The sequence below is a fragment of the Canis lupus genome, chromosome 31, assembly GCF_003254725.2.
Source record: "Canis lupus dingo isolate Sandy chromosome 31, ASM325472v2, whole genome shotgun sequence".
NCBI lineage: Eukaryota > Metazoa > Chordata > Mammalia > Carnivora > Canidae > Canis > Canis lupus.
This window is the reverse complement of record NC_064273.1, coordinates 29099774-29120485: the sequence shown is the minus strand read 5'-3', so window position 1 is coordinate 29120485 and position 20712 is coordinate 29099774. Positions and strand designations below refer to the sequence as shown.

The following is a 20712-nucleotide window of genomic DNA, read 5'->3' as shown; positions in this document are numbered from 1 at the left end:
GTTCAGCCACAAATGATAGAAGACAGAAAAGCCATAAACAGAATCAAGTTTTAGGGCAGGCAACTCAAGTTTGAACCATACTGAGTTTGCAGTGCCAAGGGGATATCCAGGAGGCTATAACCAGCACACAGAAGAGTACAAAAGCTAAGAGTTCTTAGCTTACAAAAAAAAAAAAAAAAAAAAGGCAAATCATCCATATGATGGTGAAAGGTATAATAATACAAGGAAGGAAAGAATCAAAGCAGAAATGTCAGAAAACAGCACCATAAGACACTAAGAGAAATACTGAAACTATGAAATTATGTGTCTGCATATTCTAAATCAAGGGTCAGCAAATTTCTTCTGCAAAGGACAAGAGAACAAATATAAACAAATGAACAGGGTTATGTTCCAATACACCTACATTTATGGACTCTGAAACTTGAATTTCCTAGAATTTTCACATCATAAATTATCCTTTTGATTTTTCTCTCCAACTACTTAAAAATGTAAAATCCCTTCTTAGCTCACAAGCCATAAAATACAGGTGGCAGGTTTAAATTGGCCTGTGAGCCACCATTTGTCAACTCCTGCTGTAACATCGAACAACGGTAAGAGAACTGGATTAACTGTCCTTTTCCAAACTTCTGAAGGCAGTTTTTCCTTTAAATATATTAATAACTTACCAGATGTTCATTAGTTTGAATGATTTCCTTAAATTTGACTAATTGCTTAAATTTGATTCTGCTAAGAGATAACTACATGTGTTGACAATAATCCCCATTGGTTAAGAATATTGCCTTCCACTAAAAAGAGGTATTACCTTGAACGGGAAAAAAATACACTTGTACTACAAATACAGCAAAGGTACTGGATGAAAATGATTACCTTAGCGTTTGTCCCTCACTGCTTTCAAACTCTTAGTTTTCTTTAAAGTGACTGTAATCTAAAGATGAGAAGATTCAGTAACAGTCTGCATATAAATTCCTAAATTTTATAAAACCTATAAACATCAGTAATCAACGTAGGGGTCATGAATAACAATTAAAGGGGAAAAAAAATCAGTGCAGAATGTCAACTTCTGACAAGCAGTCTTAATAAATACAAACCATGTTTGGTGAGGAAGGACTCCTTACCCCCAAGCCACTCCTTGTACCTTAGCTGTAGCTCAGGGGCAGGAACAGGACTCCTTCTTCAATCACTTGCTGCGGCAATGAGCTGTAACCCAAAAAAACTGTAATACCAAATGAGAGTATAACATTGCCCACAAGGCTCAAGTCTTTCATTACTGGATAACTATTTTAAGTTGTCTGGCTTCAAGCAGACAAAACACAAAGGGTGATTATTAAAGATACAAGCTAAGTCATTCAAGGAGGGCCCATGAGAAGAAAAGGACTAACTTAGCCATCTGACAGCTAGAACAAAGAGGTTTCCTTTTGGACTTTTGTTGGCTACCACCTGAGCGCAGAAATGTCACTGTTTCCTCATTATCAAATGTTGCCAACAAGCCAAGCTGCAATGGACCTAGGTCTGGCTAGTCCAATACTTGAGTTCATCTATGTCTCCAAAAGGTATCTAAACTGTAAACATTTTGTAGGTATTACTTTCAGAAGATCCTACCCTGGATACAATTCTAGAATACAAAACTGCCAGCTTTTTCCAATCAAAAAGGCTTGAGTAAAGACAAGACTCCTCACCATACAGTCTGAAAACATTTCTACATTTCAAGAACTGGAATCTCACTACACTTTTATTTCTAAACTTAGGTTATAAATTAAACTCAGATTACAACATAAAACTATACCTATAAAGAACTATTTCAATGAGTGATTTTAAAATTTAAAACAGAATATGCTTTTCAACAAAATTTAAAATGAAGAGTAGTAAACATAAAATAACTGGTAAACTGTTTTAATGAAAAACTCAAGATTTCCAAAGTAGCCATCTGTTCTTTTATTCCTATTATGGATGTATACATAAGATATATAAATGGTACTTTATCATATACACTTGAGTTTATTTAGTAATTAAGCTAGTTATTACTTTAACCATTAATCTTTAACTCCTCATGTAAAAATTCCTGAGTACCAATGAGAAAATTCAGGAAAACATTTTTGCCCAAGGCTTTCACAACTCTAAAATATGCTAACTCTGGGCAAACATACTAAGACATGATAATTAAAATGTTCCTAATCTTAAAAAGTTCCTAAACTAAGTAACTACAGAATATAAATGTTCTGTATAACTTTTTTTTCACCTCAAAATTCCTCTTCCTGAACCCATCCTAAAAGTAAAAATTTTACACAGTTTACACAGCTTTTCCTGGGCTTCTCTACACAGTATGTGGCTTTATCATTCATGAATTGGCAATTCTGTCTCCTGCCTAACTGAAATTAAATACCAATGTTTAAAATCTAATTTCAAGGTGAAATGAAAGCACATCAGCCACTTTCTCAGACTCTCCAGAGAAGGGTCCTCAAAAATCAGCGTCAGACCTTACCCACCAATGCAGGACCCTTCCTCTCTCTACTTGAATGTTTCCACTGCAAGAGGCCAAGGTGGAGGTGAACAAAAGAACTCTCCATCTCACAGAAAGTTTGTGTCTTTTTCAGTTGTTAGAAAACTCCTCCCATGCTATCTGATACAGGTGTAACACAAATAAAACCTTTTTATCCTAGAGACCCTTCTACAAATATGATCAAAGACTGGACTAAGCAACAACCCTTTTAACTGGCTGTAGTTATCACCTTCGAAGGCCTGGTTTCACAATATCGTTTATTTACCATGTCCAATTTCTGAATTTAGCCACACTTTTACCTACTTTTCATATTAAATTAAATGTTGGGAAAAAACAAAAATAAAGCATTTTTTAAAACACAATACATTAAGGCAAAATTCCGGCTAAATGGCACCTGTAAATAAATTTCTTCTTGGGAAGACTGGTAACTACATTCATAAATGCATAAACTTGCAAGTGTGACAAAAGCAGACTCCTTTAACTCCCAGTTGCAACTGAGAAAAACACAGCACTGGAAATTCTAAGTGATGGATCAACACAAAATTGTACAGTTCAAGGATTCATTCTGTATACTACACCCTTAAATCTTTCAACGGGAACCCCCACAGGTGACTGTGCTACAACACAGGGGGTATCCCATACAAAACCTGCTGAAAGCTTCAACAGTTTCTGCATTTTCAGCTTAAAAATTCTTATATGCTCATTTTTAAGGACCCCAGCTAAGGGTCAAAGGAAATAAAATTGGGGGAGGGGGAATAATAACACACTCCAAAGAGACCAGGAATGCTCCAAACAAAAAATGCTGGAAAAACTAAGCTACATCAGTCTCAACTTCAAGTCTGTTGTTTAGTTGTCAACGTAAGCCTACTTCCTCAATTCCAAGACCCCTTAATGATTGGTTGGGGGCTAAGCTGGAGTTAAACCATCACACTGAAGGGGGATACATCTCAGGATCTAAAAATATGAAAAACATGCCACTAGGAATTGAGGGGTCACTACAGGCCTCCTGCAGCCGAAACAAACTGCCAGAGACTAGAACTAGGGTTCCCCAGGCCTGCCAAAGGTCTAGGAGCCCACAAGTGGCATTTTGCATCACATACACCTTCTTCATTCATTCCCCCCCAAGTATGGATCTTATCTTAAGAATCTAATTTTCCTAAGTTGAAAGCAAAATTGTCCAAAACTTGAAGTCTGTTATACATTTACAACCTACTCCAAAACTATTTTATTAACAGAAAAAAAAAAGAAATTTCTGCAGTTGTTTAATCTGACTTTATTCAGGTCAAGAACTCTGTAACACAACTTCACCATTGTTACAATGTCCTATCTGTACCCACGGAGGCCACCTCCTCCAGGGAAGAGTTCACCTTCATTATCTGTTAATGGACTTGCACCACATTCCCCCCCCCCCCCCCCCCCGGGATTTCAAGGCAAGTATCAAATTATCCTCACCAAACTATACGCTACGTGTCTTACCTGAACTAGAATAAAAAATGTTTGCACCACATACAGGAGCATACAAAAAAAAAAAAAAAACAAACAAACAAAAACAGGATACGAAGGAGTACAAGTAACACGGTAATGCAAGTACAGTTAAACTAATCTGCTTGAAGCCAGTTAACTAACCTATGTATTTGGCAGTTATGCTAAAAACAAAGAGTGCGGAGTTTTCATTTCAAAGGTTTATGCAAGGAACAACTATCACGCCTATACTCTACTACTACTAGTCTGTCTGGTCCCCAAAACAAGGTAAAATAAATTTCAATAACCACGTTTCCCAGGCTCTATGGTATCGCCTAAAAGCCACAGGTTAAAGGGAGGGCTTAACCAGTTCCTACATAATTAAAAACGCTTCCTTTTTAATAATGTGCTTCTGGTTTTTCCTTGTTCCCTACTCTCCCTACGCAATAATATCTTAGCGTGGAGGGCTTAGAGCCAGAAAGGGGGAATCCTCCGGAGGCTAAACAATACAATCTTCTCTTCTCCCAGATTCTGGGAGCACAAGCTCGGGACACAATGGCACAGCCTCTCTAGCCCTGATCAAGAGGCACTGGTGTCCTTTCCCACTCTAATGTGCGGAGACTACAGAACAGTTGCCTCAAGCTCCGTGATCACCGGTTTTTCTGTAAGGTCGGACCGTGATCCCAAGGCTTAAATTTAAGTTCAACCAAACTTCAGTGAATAGGTATTGACCCTAAGCGTGCGTGATTCTGGCTCTGGAGGACGCTCTGCTTCCCAAGTTGAGACGTGAGAGAGTTTTTATTATTATTATTTTTTATTATACGGGAGTGGGGAGGGGGAGCGGGGGAATAGAGGGGGTGGGGGTGGAGCACAGACCACACTCTACGTTACCGAATTCACGGGAAGGATGGGGATTTCGGCGAAGGCTTGTGGAGTACCTGACCCAGAACAGAGGACGAAGAGCCGCCTCCGGGCCGCGGGGCCCTGTCCTCGGCCTCACCATCACTTGCAACGAACGGGCTCGCAGGTTCGCTTAGCATCCCTCCAAAACCTGAAGTCCCCTACCTCAAGATCAATCAAAAAGCAGGGGGAGCCAAAGTTTCTTCCGGAAGGCGCAAAAAAAGGCCACAACTTGGATGAATGAAACTGGGCTAAGGGCACCCGGAGCAGGATTTTCGCTCTAGTCAGAAAAAGAGAAGTCAAAGATTTTCTTTTTTTTTTTCTTTTCTTTTTCTTTTTTTTTTTTTTTTTCAAAAAAAAAAAAAAAACGTGAGGTCGGTTATAAGCGCCCGTGGTCCAGAAAACTGCACAAACACGCTGTGGAGAACACGTTTTATTGAGCGCGGACGGCTCCGGGGCGGCCGGCGGGCGCTAGAGTGGAGGCGGAGCGGGCGGAGCGGCGGCGGCGGCGGCGGTGGCGGTGGCGGCGGCGGCGGCGGCGGGGCCGGCGACGAGGCAGCTTCGCGACGGCGGGAGCGGGGCCGGGCGCTCGCGCGTGTCCTCCCGCGGACCTTCAGGGGCTCCCGCGGCCGCCCCGCCCCCCGCCCGCCCCGCCGGCCGGCCGCGTGCGAGGCACACCCTCCCGCGGCCGCGCTCCCGCGCGGGCACACCCCCGCCTCCCGCGCGCACGCGGCCTCGCTCGCCGGCCGGCCCACGCGCGCCCCCCTCAGCGCGGACGCCCGCCGCCCGCCGCCCGCCGCCCGCCCGCGGCCCCGGCCGCCCCCCGCCCGGCCGCGCGGGGAGAGCGGGGGGCGACGGCCTAGCGGCTGAGGGCGGGGGCGGGGGCGGCGGCGGCCGCGCGGGAAGGCGGGCTGTGTGTGGGGGGAAGGTCACTTACCCGCTGCATGGCTTTCAGGATCAAAGCCAGCTCGTAGCGGGGCATGCCCGGAGGCTCGGCGCGCGGCTCCGGACCGAGCCGGCTCCCGGGACGCAGGAGGGGCGGGGACCGCGGGGGGCCTGACGCGCTGCTGGGCCGGAAGGCTCCCGGGCGGCGAAAGCACGCTCCGGCCGAGCGAGCCCGGGCTTTAAGGCTCTGGCAGCTGCGCAGACGCCCGGCCACGCCCCCCTGCGCGCCCCGCCCCCTCGCGCCGCGCCCCGCCCCCTCCTTAAGGCGGCCGCGCCGCGCCCCCTCGGCAGTCCGCTTCCCCCTCCGCGGGGGGCACCCCTGGCCCCGCAGCCGCCGCGCGGGCGCGGGCGCGGGGGCGGCGGCGGCGCCGCGGGCTCGGCCGGGAGGGGGCCAGCGCGGGCCGCACTCCGCCTCCGACCCTGCCGCCGCCGTTCCAGCTACCTACGGTTCTCGAACCAGCTGGAACTTTCCACGCCTTCCGTCTCCTCCCGGGCGGCGGGCTAGCGGGCGCCCTCGTGTGCGTGTGCGTGTGCGCGTGCGCCGAACGGTGCGGTCTGGTCCGTGCGCGCGCCCCTCGCCCGCGGCTTCCCCGCGCGGGGGGACCCTGGAAGGCGGCCGCCGCTGCTCCGGGCGGGGTCGCGGCCGGGCCTGGGCTCTCCCCGCCCGCCGTTGCGCAGGGGAGTTCCAGAACGTTCCGGCCGGGGACTGCGCTTCCGCGCGCGGAGGGATGCTCCGGGCTACCTTGCCCCTCCGCGCCCCCTGCCCACCGCCGTGCACGGGCGGCCGCAGACGCGGATTCCCGGGGCCCCTTCCCCGGCGAGGCGGGCGCAGGGCGCGAGGTCGGGTCAGCCCCCGTCGCTCGCCGGCCGCCTGACCTTGGCGGGCTCCTGCAGAAAGGGGAGGTGAAGGGCACCTACTTCCCAGGGCCGCGATGCCTTTGAGTGAGCTGATGCACGTAAGCTGCGGAGAACGATGCCTGCACAGACCCGGGCGCGACACAGGCATCTGTTGTTGTGTGAGCCCGGCCTGCCCCACGTGTAGTTGCCAAGGGCAGGCTAATACTTTGGCTCAAACCGATATTCTTTAAATGTTTGCTCAGCGTTCATTTAGAGGACCAGCTGCGAACTTGGAAAGCCCTTTTAGTAACCGTCTGGGAGCATGAGCGTGCCCTGGAGGGAGGAGAGTCTCGTGGTACGTTCCCTTTACCCCCCAAAGAGGCACACAGGGCTCACCTTTCCCTCCAGCCATTGGCTCTACTTTTCCTGGCAGGCGTTGAACAAAATGCTTTTTTTTTTCCCCCAGTTCCACTGCTTAGAGACTGAGCCCCTTGCAGCTGTCGCCCCCGAATACTGTGCTTGCCCCCATTAGAAAGGGCTGTAGGTGAAATGTCTGTATTTAAAGTGCTTTGATGCTAATAGGTAAAACTTACTGAGCACTTAGACTTGTGTATCAGGCACTGCACTAAGGTTTTCACATGCCCCTCCTAAAATTCTTACTTTGTGAGGCACATACTATTATTAACCCCCCACTTTAAGGATTCAAAAATACAGGAACACAAAGGTTATGCAACTAGGCCCAGGTCAAACAGTAATAGAAAATTTGGAACAAGACTATAGGAAGGCTGAGCCCATACCTAGTCCAGCCTCTGGTTACCTCGCAGCACGCAGATGAAGATGCCAATGATATTATTCAGATTTACCACGTGTTCCATGTAAAACAAGAATGGAGTCTCTTTGTCACCTTATCCAGACACTTTAGTATCTCTCAGATCTTATCTCTCTCCCCCATCAAAATTAAGATGATTTTTGAACACATCTATTCTGTGATATCTGGGTTTTAACATTTTCTGTTCTTGGACTTCACAACTCATACTCTTCCAAAGAAAAACTACACAGGTATTAATACAAATTACTTGGTTAGTGTTGACTCATTTCACTTTTGGGTAAAAAAAAAAAAAACAAAAAAAAAAATAGAATACTATAAATAAATAACAGAAGAAAGCAAAGACTTTCTGAACCATAGGTGGGTTACAGGTTTTCTAGGATGGTCCCTACTTCAACTGTCCCTCCTGTTATCAGCCACGTGTTCCAGTTTGGGAATGATAAAATATGGACTCCGAGGAAATATACCAGGCCAAAGACCAAGTCAATACCACCAGGTGACTTCAACTCTTAGCATTCCCCCTCGGAAGTCCCATACTTTTTCCCTACTACCCAGGGATGAGTGAAGGGTCTAGCTCTTTGACAGTCTAGCATGTTGATAGTATAAGGAAATTAGTCTGATTGCACAATGCCCCAACATAGCACCCCCAACCATCCCAATCTGGTGGCTGCCCAGGGGGCTCACTCCATTCCTTCTGAAAGAGAGAGAAAGGGCAACTACCCTGATTTTCCCTCTTCAACTTTTTTATTTATTTGTTTGTTTTAAGGATTTTATTTATTTATTCATGAGAGACAGCGAGAGAGAGAGAGAGAGAGAGAGAGAGAGAGGCAGAGACACAGGCAGAGGGAGAAGCAGGCTCCATGCAGGGAGCGGGATGCGGGACTCGATTCAGGGCCTCCAGAATCACACCCCTGGCTGAAGGTGTCGCTAAACCGCTGAGACCTCCGGGCTACCCAACTTTTTTTTTAAAGCACAGCACCAGAATGCTCATGGGCTCATTAAAAAATGATAAAATCACAAGGAATGCTGATGCAAATTTAGTGTCCTCCTACATAACTATAAATTTAAATTCACCAGATTTTTTGAATTATATACTATGTATATAAGTCAGCATTTAGAATTAAGAAATATTACTGTAGTATTTAATGTATTAAAATTACTCCAGTACTTAGGAATAAGCTTACCCAAGGACACAAAAGATCTGTACCCTAAAGACTATAAAACACTAGTAAAATAAATTAAAGCAGTCACAAATGAAAAGATATCCATGTTCATGGATTAGATGAAGTAATGTTAAAATGCCCAGACCACCCAAAGTGATTTACAGATTAAGTGCAATCCCTATCAAAATCCCAATGTAAATTCTTAGAGAAATAGGGGGAAAAAACCTTAAAAATGAATACAGAATCACAAAAGAATATTGAAAGCAATTCTCCACAAGAAGAATGAAGACAATATATATTCTAATTTCAAACTATATTACAAAGCTATACCAATCAAAACAGTAGTATAATGGCATAAAAACAGATATATAGACCAATGGAACGGAACAGAGAAGCCAGAAATATGCATATACGGTCAACCAATGGTCAACTGATCTTCAACAAAGGCCCAAGAATACACAATGGGAAAAAGGCAGTCATTTCACTACAGCATTGGGAAAACTGGATATCCACATGCAAAAGAGTGAAATCATATCCTTATTTTACATATCCTTATTTTACATTTTACATAAATCATATCCTTATTTTTACACACAAAAATCAACTCAAAATTGGAATGCCTGGGTGGCTCAGTTGGTAAAGGGTCTGACTTCATTTGGGCTCAGGTCATGGTCTCAGGGTGGTAATATCGAGCTCTGTCAGGCTCCATGCTCAGCAGGGAGTCTGCCCAAGATTTTCTCTCTTCCTCTCCTTCTCCCTCTCCTCTTGCTCTTGTGTAGGCTCTCTCTCTCTCTCTCTAAAATAAATATTTTTTCTACCTTTATCTTTTGATTGATTTAATTTAATATTTTATTTAAATTCAATTTGTCAACATAAAGTATAACACCCAGTGCTCATCACATCCTGTGCCCTCCTTAATGCCCGTCACCCAGTTACCCCATCACCCCCAACCTCCCCTTCTGCAATCCTTTTTTATTTTCCAGAGTTAAGAGTCTCTCATGGTTTGTCTTCCTCTCTAATTATTTCCCACTCAGTTTCCCTCCTTTCCCTTATGGTCCCTTTCACTATTTCTTATATTCCACATATGAGTGAGACCATATGATAATTGTCTTTCTCTGACTGACTTATTTCACTCAGCAGAATACCCTCCAGTTGCATCCATGTCAAAGTAAATGGTAGGTATTCATCCTTTCTGATGGCTGAGTAATATACCACATCTTCTTTATCCATTCATCTGTCAAAGGACATCGTGGTTCCTTCCACAATTTGGCTATTGTGGTCGTTGCTGCTGCGAACATTGGGGTGCAGGTGTCCCGTCGTTTTACTACCTCTGTATCTGTGGGGTAAATACCCAGTAGTGCAATTGCTGGCTCATAGAGTAGCTTAAAATCAATATATCTTTAAGAAAATCAACTCAGACTTAAACATAATACTTGAAACCATTAAGCTCCTTGAAGAAAACACAGGGAAAAAACTTCTTGGTGTTGGCCTTGGCAATGATTTCTTGGCTATGATACTAAAAGCACAGGTGACAATTGCAAAAATAGGCAAATGGGATTGCACCAAACAGAAAAGCTTCTGTACAGCAAAGGAAATAACAAAATGAAAAGGCAATCTATAGAGTGGGAGAAAATATTTACAAACTATATGTCTGATAAGGGGTTAATATCCAAAACACATAGGAGCTCATAAAATTTTATTTAAAAAGCAACAACCACAAATAATTATCTGATTTAAAAATGGGCAAAGAGTATATAGAGGACTACCAGGTACACAAAATATGCTTAATATCACTAATCATTTGGAAAATGCAAATTAGAACTACCTTGAGGGGGCACCTGGGTGGCTCAATCAGGTAAGCATCTGCCTTTGGCTCAGGTCATGACCTCAGGGTCCTGGGATCAAGCCCTGTGTCAGTCTCCATTCTCAGCGGAGTCTGATTCTCACTCTCCATCTGTCCCTCCCCCTATTCATTCTCTCTCTCTCTCTCCAAATAAATAAATAAAATCTTTAAAACAATAAAAAACTACAACAAGATATCACCTCAAACCTGTCAGAATGGTGTCAAGAGTTAAAAAGTATAGTGGAAAACAGTATGGAGACTCCGGAAGAAATTAGAACTACCATTCGATCCAGGAATCCCTATTATGGAGATATCTATCTATCTATCTATCTATCTATCTATCTATCTATCTTTGGAAATCAGATCTTGAAGAGCTATCTGCACTCCCATGTTCATTGCAGCATTAATCACAATAGCAAGAATATGACAAAAGCTAAATGTTTATGGGCATATAAAGAAAATGTGGTGCAATGAAATGCTAGTTAGACTTTAAAAAGAAGGAAATCTTGCCATTTGAGATAAACTGGAGGACAGATACAGACACAAAAGGATAGATACTATATAATCACTTACATGACACATCTAAATATTCAAACCCATAGAAGCAGAAAGTAAAATGGTGGTTGATAGGACCCGGGAGAAGGAGGCAATGGACAATGGGGTGGTATCAGTGAAAGAGTCCAAAATTTCAATTATACAAGAAAAAAATTATTCTGTAACATAGTGTCTCCAGAACATTTAATGTGGTATATGTCAAAGATTTGATTAACCAGAAATCTTGATTCATTTTCGAGTATGATTTTATGAGAGGCAATAGAAAAGAAAAAATAAGTTGAAATCCAGTCCTATTTCAAGAAAGTAATGTCAGTGTATGCCCTGGGGCAGCTTAATCATCTTTACCTTCTTATTTTATATTACTGTATGATAAGGCTTTACCTTGAGCTCACAGAAGGTCGTTATTTCTCAAAGATATGTCAAAGACAGGCCTTGTGCATCTAAAGACAGCTCTCAAAAAAGTGAAGAAATGGAAATGTTTTCAATGAATGGAGAAAGTAATCCCACAGTCCAACCAAGTCATATTTTCAGCTGTCAATCATCCACGCCCCTCAGCCTATCATCCTCCCCCTGAGGAAAGTACACCACCATTTCTCTGCCCGACGGCTCAACTTATGACCCAGACCCAAGTCACACATTTCAAACTTACTTTGTTTTTAAATGTTTTAACTCACTGGTGTTTCTAAACCCCTTGCACACACTGTCACCCACCTCTCTTAGTGCCTCGCTGGGTCATCTCCCATGTGCTGATGGCTGTGTGCCTTGCAGAATGAAACAATAGTGTGCAACATACGTATATTATTAGTGGGACATTCATGTCACATGTCAATAATGCTGGAGGTGTTAAACAGCTTTATGTTCTTTCTCCACAAGCACAAAATCCAGAGCACACATGGAAGAATTTTAGATTTAGTAGAAGGAACAAAAGCCATGAGCTGGAGAGGGTGCAAGAGAATGAAGCAGTGTCTGAACGGGTCTTCAGGGGGTAAGGCTTCCTGCCAGAGGAGCATCTGGTAAAATAAACCAGGGGCGCCATCACTCAGGGTGAGGCCTGAGAGGTACAGGAGCCCAGCCTGCTCAGCACGCAGCAGTTTTCAGGCTGGACATGAAAGGGCAGTATGTGATCAGACCTGAATGGATTTGAAAGAGTCAAGTTCATGAGCTGGGTCAAGCTCGGAGGGCATGGCACAGGTGCTGGCGGGAATCATAGGAAGGAGTGTTAGGGGATAGAATCTGTAGGATCTGGTGAGTGATTGGATACGTGAGGGGCAGCTCATGAGGCCAGTGTCACCAACGGACCCTGGGTTTCTGTTCAATAAACATTCTGGACTGACTTGCCTTTGTTTTGGTCATGCCTCCATGTGGCATTTCCTCAGCTTCTAATTCATAAAGCTTATATTACAATTCAATTTATTAGTATTTTTGTCTCTCTGGATGTCTTACGTCTGTAAATCTTCATAGCAAGATTCAAATCTTCTGAAGAACTGAGATGCTATCTTTTATTTATCTAAGCAGTCTCCATATTCAGGCTTTCAGCCAAAAGAAAGAAAGTGGTAGTCCTAAAGCCTACGCAGATCCACCACCCAATTGATCTGGCCACCCAAGAACTATTGGAAGTTGGGGGGTCATGACACCACCAGTCAACAATTTCTGGTAAGAAGGTCAATAGACCACTATTATCTCAAAGTCCACCCTCCATGAGGATCATCTCACAGGTGTTGCTAGGGTTCTGTTGACTCGTGTTGGGGAGAATGCCCTCATTATAATGAGAAGGGATTACATAGATTTGGTACAAGGAGCAAAGACCTATAATCTAGGCACTAGATTATATCCAATAGTTATGCAGCCCCCCCATTGACTCCAGGTCAAAACAGAGTTGTGCCCTTGATCTGAACTTCATTGGACTTTCCTTTTGCTATAAAGGCAGATGACAGGCAGGTAAGAACATGTGGGAGAGAGAGAAAATTCCAATGGAGAACATATTCAGGAAGTAAATGATCTTTTGCAATGAAGGACGTATCTGGTAGGAAGTCTAACCCCTCAAAAGCAGCTCTGAGGAAGAGTTTATAACTTTAGAATGTATCTCAAATCAGGATACAATGTTTTAATATTAGATAATATCTATTTTTCCAAATTGCCCATATTTTTAAAAATCAACTTACTGGCAATAATAATAGCAGCTATTTATGCTGCCAAAAAGAAAAAAATCCTTACATGCAATTAAAATTACAAGATAATTGGGGGCTTTCAGGTGATACCTCCTACAATAAATCATCTTGAACTTTCAGCCTCCAGTTACCACAACCTTAGGAGAACATTTAGGGAATATCTTGGGAATTTAGCTCCCAACTTGAATAAAGAAGTCCACAACTGAGCTTAATACTAAATACATAATTACTAAGAAAATTATAAATAATCCTATTTTGGAGAACCTCCTGTTGTTAATGGTTCAGTGATTAAGACATGGTCAAGTTCGTAGATGCAGAAAGGAGAGCAATTGGTATGCCGGTGAGGAAGGCCATCTTCAGGCCTGGGATTCAGCACTACTTAACTTGACTCCAGCTGCAAGCCCACAGCTTTTATCCTTGACAGGCATTTCCTCCAAGAAATCTCTTACATGTCTGATCCTATCTTTCTATCTGCTTCTTAGAGAGCTAGAACTGAAAAGCGTCATCTCCATTTTATCTTGTGGCCCTAACAATACCTAAATTCTCAAAAAAGAAACTCTTGTGCCCTCAGTGCCAAACAGGGGGACAGATACCTGATAGATGCTGAGCAAACATACATGCATACATACATACATACATACATACATACATAAGATGTTCACTCCGTATGAATGTGTTTTTAGTGTCATCTTGAAGGCAGAAGAAAACTGTTTGGCCCAACTCTCTTCTTTCCATGGGCCTAGCCACAGGCTGTGCTTCCTACTGAAAAGGTGTGGCTGGTGTACAATGATGGACAAAGGAACTAAGATTTCACTTTTTTTCCATGAGGGAACAGCCACGTCTCCCATTAGGTCATTGGCTTAGGAACACACTCACTGGCTCCTCATTCTGTAGTTCAGAAGCTTCTGACCACAACCCCAACCTACCAGACTTGTGAAAATTCTGGTCACTGCCAGTGGCAAGGAGAAGGGGCCCATGATAAGTGGCCTCTAAGATGGGCTCTAATGATCCCCAACTACTGGCATTACACTTTGTATAATTCCCTGTCCTCCAGTGTGAGCCAGGCTTAAAGACCAATGAGTAACTGAATACAGCAGAAGTGATAGGATGTAACTTTTGAGTTGACATTATAAAAAGACTGGGGCTTCTTTTTAATAGTCTCATTTGTAGAGTGGAGAAGACACTGGGTTGAGAGTCAGAAGACCTGAGTGTAATCTTTGTCCTGAGGGCACTGAGCAAGTCATTTTCATCTCTTTATGTCTTGGGTTCTTTATTCATTAAATGGGTTAGATAATTTCTAACTAATGACCATGATTGTTTTATATAAGGAATAAAAGCCAACTTTTACTGAGTGTTGCTTTATGTATCTTTAGTATCAGTGTGCTCTATGCTCACAGCAGTTCTATGTGTGATGACTTATCATCTTCATTTCATACAATGGAATAGTATTCAGCAATAAAAAGAAGTAAACTATCGACATGTTTGGCAACGTGGATGAACCTCAATTATGCTCAATTATCCGCCTGAAAAAAAAAAAAACCCACATACTTAATGATTCCATTTATATAAAATTCTGGAAAATTCAAACTACAGTAACACAAAACAAATCAGTGGCTGCTTGAGGTAGAAATGAAGAAGGGGGATTATAAAGGGATGTGAGGAAACATTTAGGGATGATGGATATTTTTAATAACTTGATTAAAGCAATAATTTCATGGATGCATACATATGTCAAAACATCAAATTATATACTTTAAGTATGTGCAATTTATTAGGTATCAATTATAGCTCAAAAAAGCTGTAAAAAATATAAATCATTCACATCATTTTTATACTTAGGAAAGTCATTTTCTGTCATTGTTCTGATATATTTCTATTCACATCTTCCCTATTTCCCCTTCCCCAAATTCCTGAATAAGAGGTCAAGACCATGCTCACCTCTGAGCAATTAAGGAAAAAAATGTCCATGTGGAAAGAATTTTAAGTTTTGCAAGAGATGCAAAGATGGATAAGAAATAGTCCATGTCTTTAGGAAGTTATAATCTACATAGGCAAGGATGATGTAAGTATGTTTATTCTTTTAATTTTTTTAATATAAGTATGTTTAAAACTAAATAGTCTAACAGAGTTTAAGTATCAATCCTAAAAAATAGAAAGTATATAAAAGGAGAGTGATTAACTGCCTAATGAGTACAGGCAAAAATTTCCAAAGACACATGACTTTGGGCTGGGATGGCTTGGGAATGTTTCATGTAGGATGTGGGATTTGAGCTGGAATGTGAAGAATGGATAACATTTAGATAGACGGGAGGAGAAAAGAGGATAAACACAAGATGTTTTGGTGGGGTCAGAGGATGGTGACATTGAGTGAATAAATTTGACAGGAGGAAAGGTGTCTGTAGAAGACTCACAGGGCTTAACCCTACAAAAATGATACCAGAGTTGGAGAGTCTTGAGTACCAGGTAGAGAGTCTAAACTCCTGGCCTTTATTTCATTTTAATAACAAGAAGTTAAGGAGCCTTTCACTGTTGGAATCATTCAGTAGAGAGTGTCTGAGCACATATGAGGGATATGGAAAGGAGATAATCTCTCTGAAAGGACAAGTCCCTCCCAATCCCCAGACACTGGTCACAGGTTCATGGGCTTTGAAAGCATCATGAGAGGTAGCACTGGAATTCTGTCTGATTGTATCTGGGTTCCTCTTGGAGGTGGTGCCTGACTTCCATGCCAGAGTCATCGGGGACCGATTTTCCACTATTCTTCCACGTTCAGCCAATGAATGGAAAATGATCCCATGTGCAACCATCAGACTCTCTCTCATGATTTTGAGTCCTGAGTGAATGACTCAGTGACATGAGGAAGAGTTAGAAGTCATTCATCATGCTCAGCAGACCCTTCCTTCTCAATGGCTGTGGTTATGCTTCTTGCTAACCAGACCTCCGAACCTGCTAATCTTCGTTTCTGGCCAGTACTCTGGTCTCTGGTCAATTCTGAGATTCCCCCAAATATTACTCCAATAAATTTCATTTTTGCCTAAGATTTTAGAGTCTGTTCATGTTGCTTGAAGCCAACAACCTGGACTGATGTAGAATTCTTTTGATCTACAAATGTGGTGGGATGCTTCACTTCCCTGCATAAATCTGTTGGCCTTACTTCAGGCCCCTGGATCCATATGGAACAAGTCTGTCCCCTCTTCCACATAAACTCTTCCTATGTCCAAACACAGCTCTCTGGCCTATCCCAACACTTTCTTTCCCTGGGCTAAATGCCCCGTGTTCCTTTGGGCACTCGTCATCTCACATGGGCTGGATTGCTTCACCAGCTTGGACAGTTTTTCCAAGAGTGCTCAACTGTTCACATTCAGACCTTGGTGACTTGATAAACATTTGTTGAATGATGGCTACAATACCTCTTGTAAGAAACAGCCATCCATTTTTGTTTTTCCATGGAAAGGCTATGTTACGGTTGGGGTACCAGTTCAGCTACTGAAATAAAAGTCAAAACAACAGTGACCTAAGTAAGATGGTTTATCACATGGAAGGTCTAAATGTAAGTAGGGCTGGGGATCCAGGCTCTTTCTAGCTTGTTGCCATCCATTTGTATCCATTTATAACACATGGCTTCCATCTTGCCATCTAGCATGGCCATTCCTTCCTTTAGCACCATGTTCACATGCCAGAAACATCCTTTCCTTCCCAGGAAGGAAAAGGAGAAGGAAAGTCTTGTGGCATTATTTTTAAGAAGTCTTCCAGAAGTTTTACTCATCATCCCCTCTTATTTCCCACAAGTTGGAACTTAATCCTATAGCTTTGCCTTTCCTCCCAAGAAGAACTTGGAAAGGTAGGTTTAGCTGGGAGACGACAGTGAACTGGCAGTTTCTACCATAGACCATATTACACAATTTGTGTATCTTCTGATAAAACTCTCCAAGCCCAATGAGATGTTACACAAGTCACATGTGATTTATTGGCTATAACTTTCTTATATTCAATGCTGAGTATTTTGCAAGTGATGATCAGGCTAGAGTCATGCTAAGAATTGAATTTTAGATAAATTCAATTTCATGGATTTACCAAGGTACATGCCTTAGACTAGTCCCTATACTTATAACCCAGAAGTCAGGTCTCCCCTGAAAAATTCTTCTAACTGAAACAACCAAGCAGCTACTTCTTTTGAAAACAAAACCTACAAGTTTGCCTCACACAATGAGTTTGACATATTTTCACACAATAGTATTCTTTTGGTTACAAATAATATAAACTGACTGTAGTTTGTTTAATGGGAGGGATGAATTATTAGAAGTGTGCCAGCTGTATCCCAGGACTCAAGGCAATGTGCAGCTGACTGAGCCTTTGGAACAGACTAAAACTAGGATGCTCTCCATCTTTTGTTTCTGTCCTTCTGCCCATCAGCTTAATTCTTCTTTCAACAAAAGGATTCTTTTTCTCTGTTCTCCAGTCTGCACAATAGAAATGGCTATTCCTAGCTTCTTGGTCTACATATAATCCCTCTAGCCACTCATGAGGCTTTCCTTCAATTGGCACATTTTTTATTCTTGGCTGGGTTAGTGGCCCACCTCGGCCAATCTGTGAAGTCTGAAGACTAGGTCAAATTTTGTCATTGTGACAGCCAGCAGCTGCCTAGGAGCCCTGCAGATTTGGGAGGTCACAGATAGGGAGAAATAGTTCGCAGCAAAGAGGAGGTTAGATAGGCATCTCAATAGGCATATCTTCCACCCATGCATGCATGGAAGGTTGTCATAAATGGGATGAAGTTTAAAAATGTGGCTATGAGGTCTAGACTCAGACTAGAAACATGATGCAGTGAGGTTGGGGGAGAAACTATGTCTTCCTCAAAATTCTTTTGCTTAAAACAGAAACCCATCGAAAAGCTCTAGAGCATGTCACTTGAGATTTTTAATACGTGAAAAAGGCTTCTATGTGCAGAAGATTACCTACAGTTACTTGTTTTAATTACTACTCAAGTTATTAAAGTTGTAATATTTTTTAAATACCTAATTTTTTAGAGCAGTTTTAGGTTCACAGCAAAAGTGAACAGAAGGTACAGAGGTTTCCCATAACCTCGCACCTGCCCCCACATTTGCATGGCCTCCACCACTATCCACATCATATGTCATAGTACATCTGTTACCATTGATAAACCCACATTGACACATCATCGCCCAAAGTCCATAGCTCACATGGGCGTAGCTCAGTCTTGGTGCTGTCCATTCTGTGGATTTGGACAAATGTATAAATGATATGTATCTACTGTCAAGTCAAGTACTTGACAACTGTCAAGTATTATACAGAGTATTATCACGTCCTTAAAAATCCTCTGTGTTCCACTTATTCATCCTTCCCTCCTCCCTAACCCCTGTCAATCATTGCTCTTTTTAGTGTCTCCATGAATTTGCCTGTTCCAGGATGTCATATAATTGGAAAAATACAGTATGTAGCCTTTATAGAGTACAACACAAAAAGCACCATCCATGAAAGAAAGAATAACCTGATTTAAAAAGAGGCCAAAGACTTTTTCACAACATATTTGCCACCAGGACAGAGGTGTCATGAAAACCACCATGAAACCTAAATCAAAATGGGAAAGGAAAAGACTCATATCAACATCATCATCATTGGACATGTAGACTCAGGCAAGTCTACCACTACTGGTCGTCTGATCTACAAATGTGGTGAGATCAACAAAAGAACTATCAAAAAGTTTGAGAAGGAGGCTGCTGAGATGGGAAAGGGCTCCTTCAAATCTACCTGAGTCTCGGATATACTAAAATCTGAACATGAACGTGGTATCACCATCGATATCTCCCTGAGGAAATCTGAGACCAGCTAAGTATTATGTGACCATCACTGATGCCCCAGGACACAGAGACTTTATCAAAAATATGATTACAGGCACACCTCAGGCTGACCGTGCTGTCCCAATTGCTGCTGCTGGCGTTGGTGAATTTGAAGCAGGTATCTTCCAAGAATGGGCAGGCCCATGAATATGCCCTTCTGGCTTACACACTGGGTGTGAAACAACTAATTGTTGATGTTAACAAAATGGATTCCACTAAGCCACCATAAAACCAGAAAAGATATGAGGAAATCATTAAGGAAGTCAGCACCTACATTAAGAAAATTGGCTATCAAAAAAAAAAAAAAAAAAAAAGAAAAGAAAATTGGCTATCACCCTGAAGAGTAGCATTTGTGCCAATTTCTGGTTGGAATGGTGACAGCGTGCTGGAGCCAAGTGCTAATGTGCCTTGGTTCAAGGGATGGAAAGTCACCCGTAAAGATGGCAATGCCAGTGGAATCATGTTACTTGAAGCTCTGGATTGCATTCTGCCATCAACTTGTCCAATTGACAAGCCCTTGCAAACTGCCCCTCCAGGACATCTACAAAGTTGGTGCCATTGGTACTGTCCCTGTGGGCCAGGTGGAGACCGGTGTTCTTAAACCGGGCATGGTGGTCACCTTTGTAACAGTCAATGTTACAACAGAAGTTAAGTGTGTTCAAATGCACCATGAAGCTTTGAGTGAGATGCTTCCTGGGGACAACGTGGTCTTCAATGTCAAGAATGTATCTGGCAAAGATGTTCATCATGCCAATGTAGCTTGTGACAGCAAAAATGACCCACCAATGAAAGCAGCTGGTTTTACGGCTCAAGTTCAGGCCAGATCAGTGGTGGATATGCACCTGTGCTGGATTGTCACACAGCTCACATTGCTTGAAAGTTTCCTGACCTGAAGGAGATTAATTGTTATTCTGGAAAAAAGCTGGAAGATAGCCCCACGTTCTTGAAATCTGGTGATGCTGAGATCATTGATATGGTTCTTGGGGAGCCTATGTGTCTTGAGAGCTTCTCTGACTATCGTCCTTGGGGCCGTTTTGTTGTTCGTGATGTGAGATAGTTGCTGTGGGGGAGAGGGGGTGGCAGCAAAGTGATGGACAAGAAGGCAGCTGGGGCTGGCAAGGTCACCAAGTCTGCCCAGAAAGCTCAGAAGGCTAAATGAATACCTGCCCAATATCTCCCCAATACCTGACACCTCAGTCTTGATCAGAATGGTTTGTGCTAATTGGCCATTTAAGTTTAATAGTAAAAGACTGGCTAATGATAGCAATGCATCATAAAACCTTCAGAAGGGAAGGAGAATGTTTTGTGGACCATTTGTTGTGTGTATGTGGCAGTCTTAAGTTATTAGTTTTTTTTAAAAAATGAGTGCTTTTTAATGGAAACAACTTGACCAAAAATCTGTCACAAAATTTTGATACCCATTAAAATAAAAGTTTAATGAAAAGAAAATGTGTCTTCTTTTGGCCAACATTGTAACCTCATATAGTACTATTCAGGTAAAAAATTAAAGTCACCCAAAGCCTATTTCTGGTACTATCTTATGTTGAAACTCAGAATTTAGGCTAACATTTTTTTCCTGGTGGGAATTTTTGCGTTTTTTTTTTCACCTTGCTGAAAGGAAAGAAATCACCTGTTTAAATACATAGTACAAAGCTCTGG

General features: G+C 42.7%; 2 protein-coding genes and 1 pseudogene across 2 annotated transcripts in view; 1 reads left to right on the top strand and 2 right to left on the bottom strand.

The window, feature by feature from the left end:
* The window catches only part of SLC5A3 (solute carrier family 5 member 3), a 32989-nt gene extending 27851 nt beyond the window's left edge, over positions 1–5138 (bottom strand). Inside the window, exon 1 of the mRNA XM_049104518.1 lies at positions 4897–5138. The gene's annotated coding sequence lies outside the window, so the exon portion shown is untranslated. The remainder of the gene's footprint in view (positions 1–4896) is intronic.
* Positions 1–7515, bottom strand: part of MRPS6 (mitochondrial ribosomal protein S6) — a 66701-nt gene extending 59186 nt beyond the window's left edge. Inside the window, exons 1-3 of the mRNA XM_049104525.1 lie at positions 7458–7515; positions 6351–6691; positions 5796–6245 (exon numbers count right to left, since the gene is read on the bottom strand). Coding sequence (XP_048960482.1) covers positions 5796–6245; positions 6351–6691; positions 7458–7515 — 849 coding nt within the window. The remainder of the gene's footprint in view (positions 1–5795; positions 6246–6350; positions 6692–7457) is intronic.
* Positions 7516–18628: 11113 nt separating this feature from the next.
* On the top strand, positions 18629–20359 carry LOC112661785 (elongation factor 1-alpha 1-like; annotated as a pseudogene).
* Positions 20360–20712: the final 353 nt, after the last annotated feature.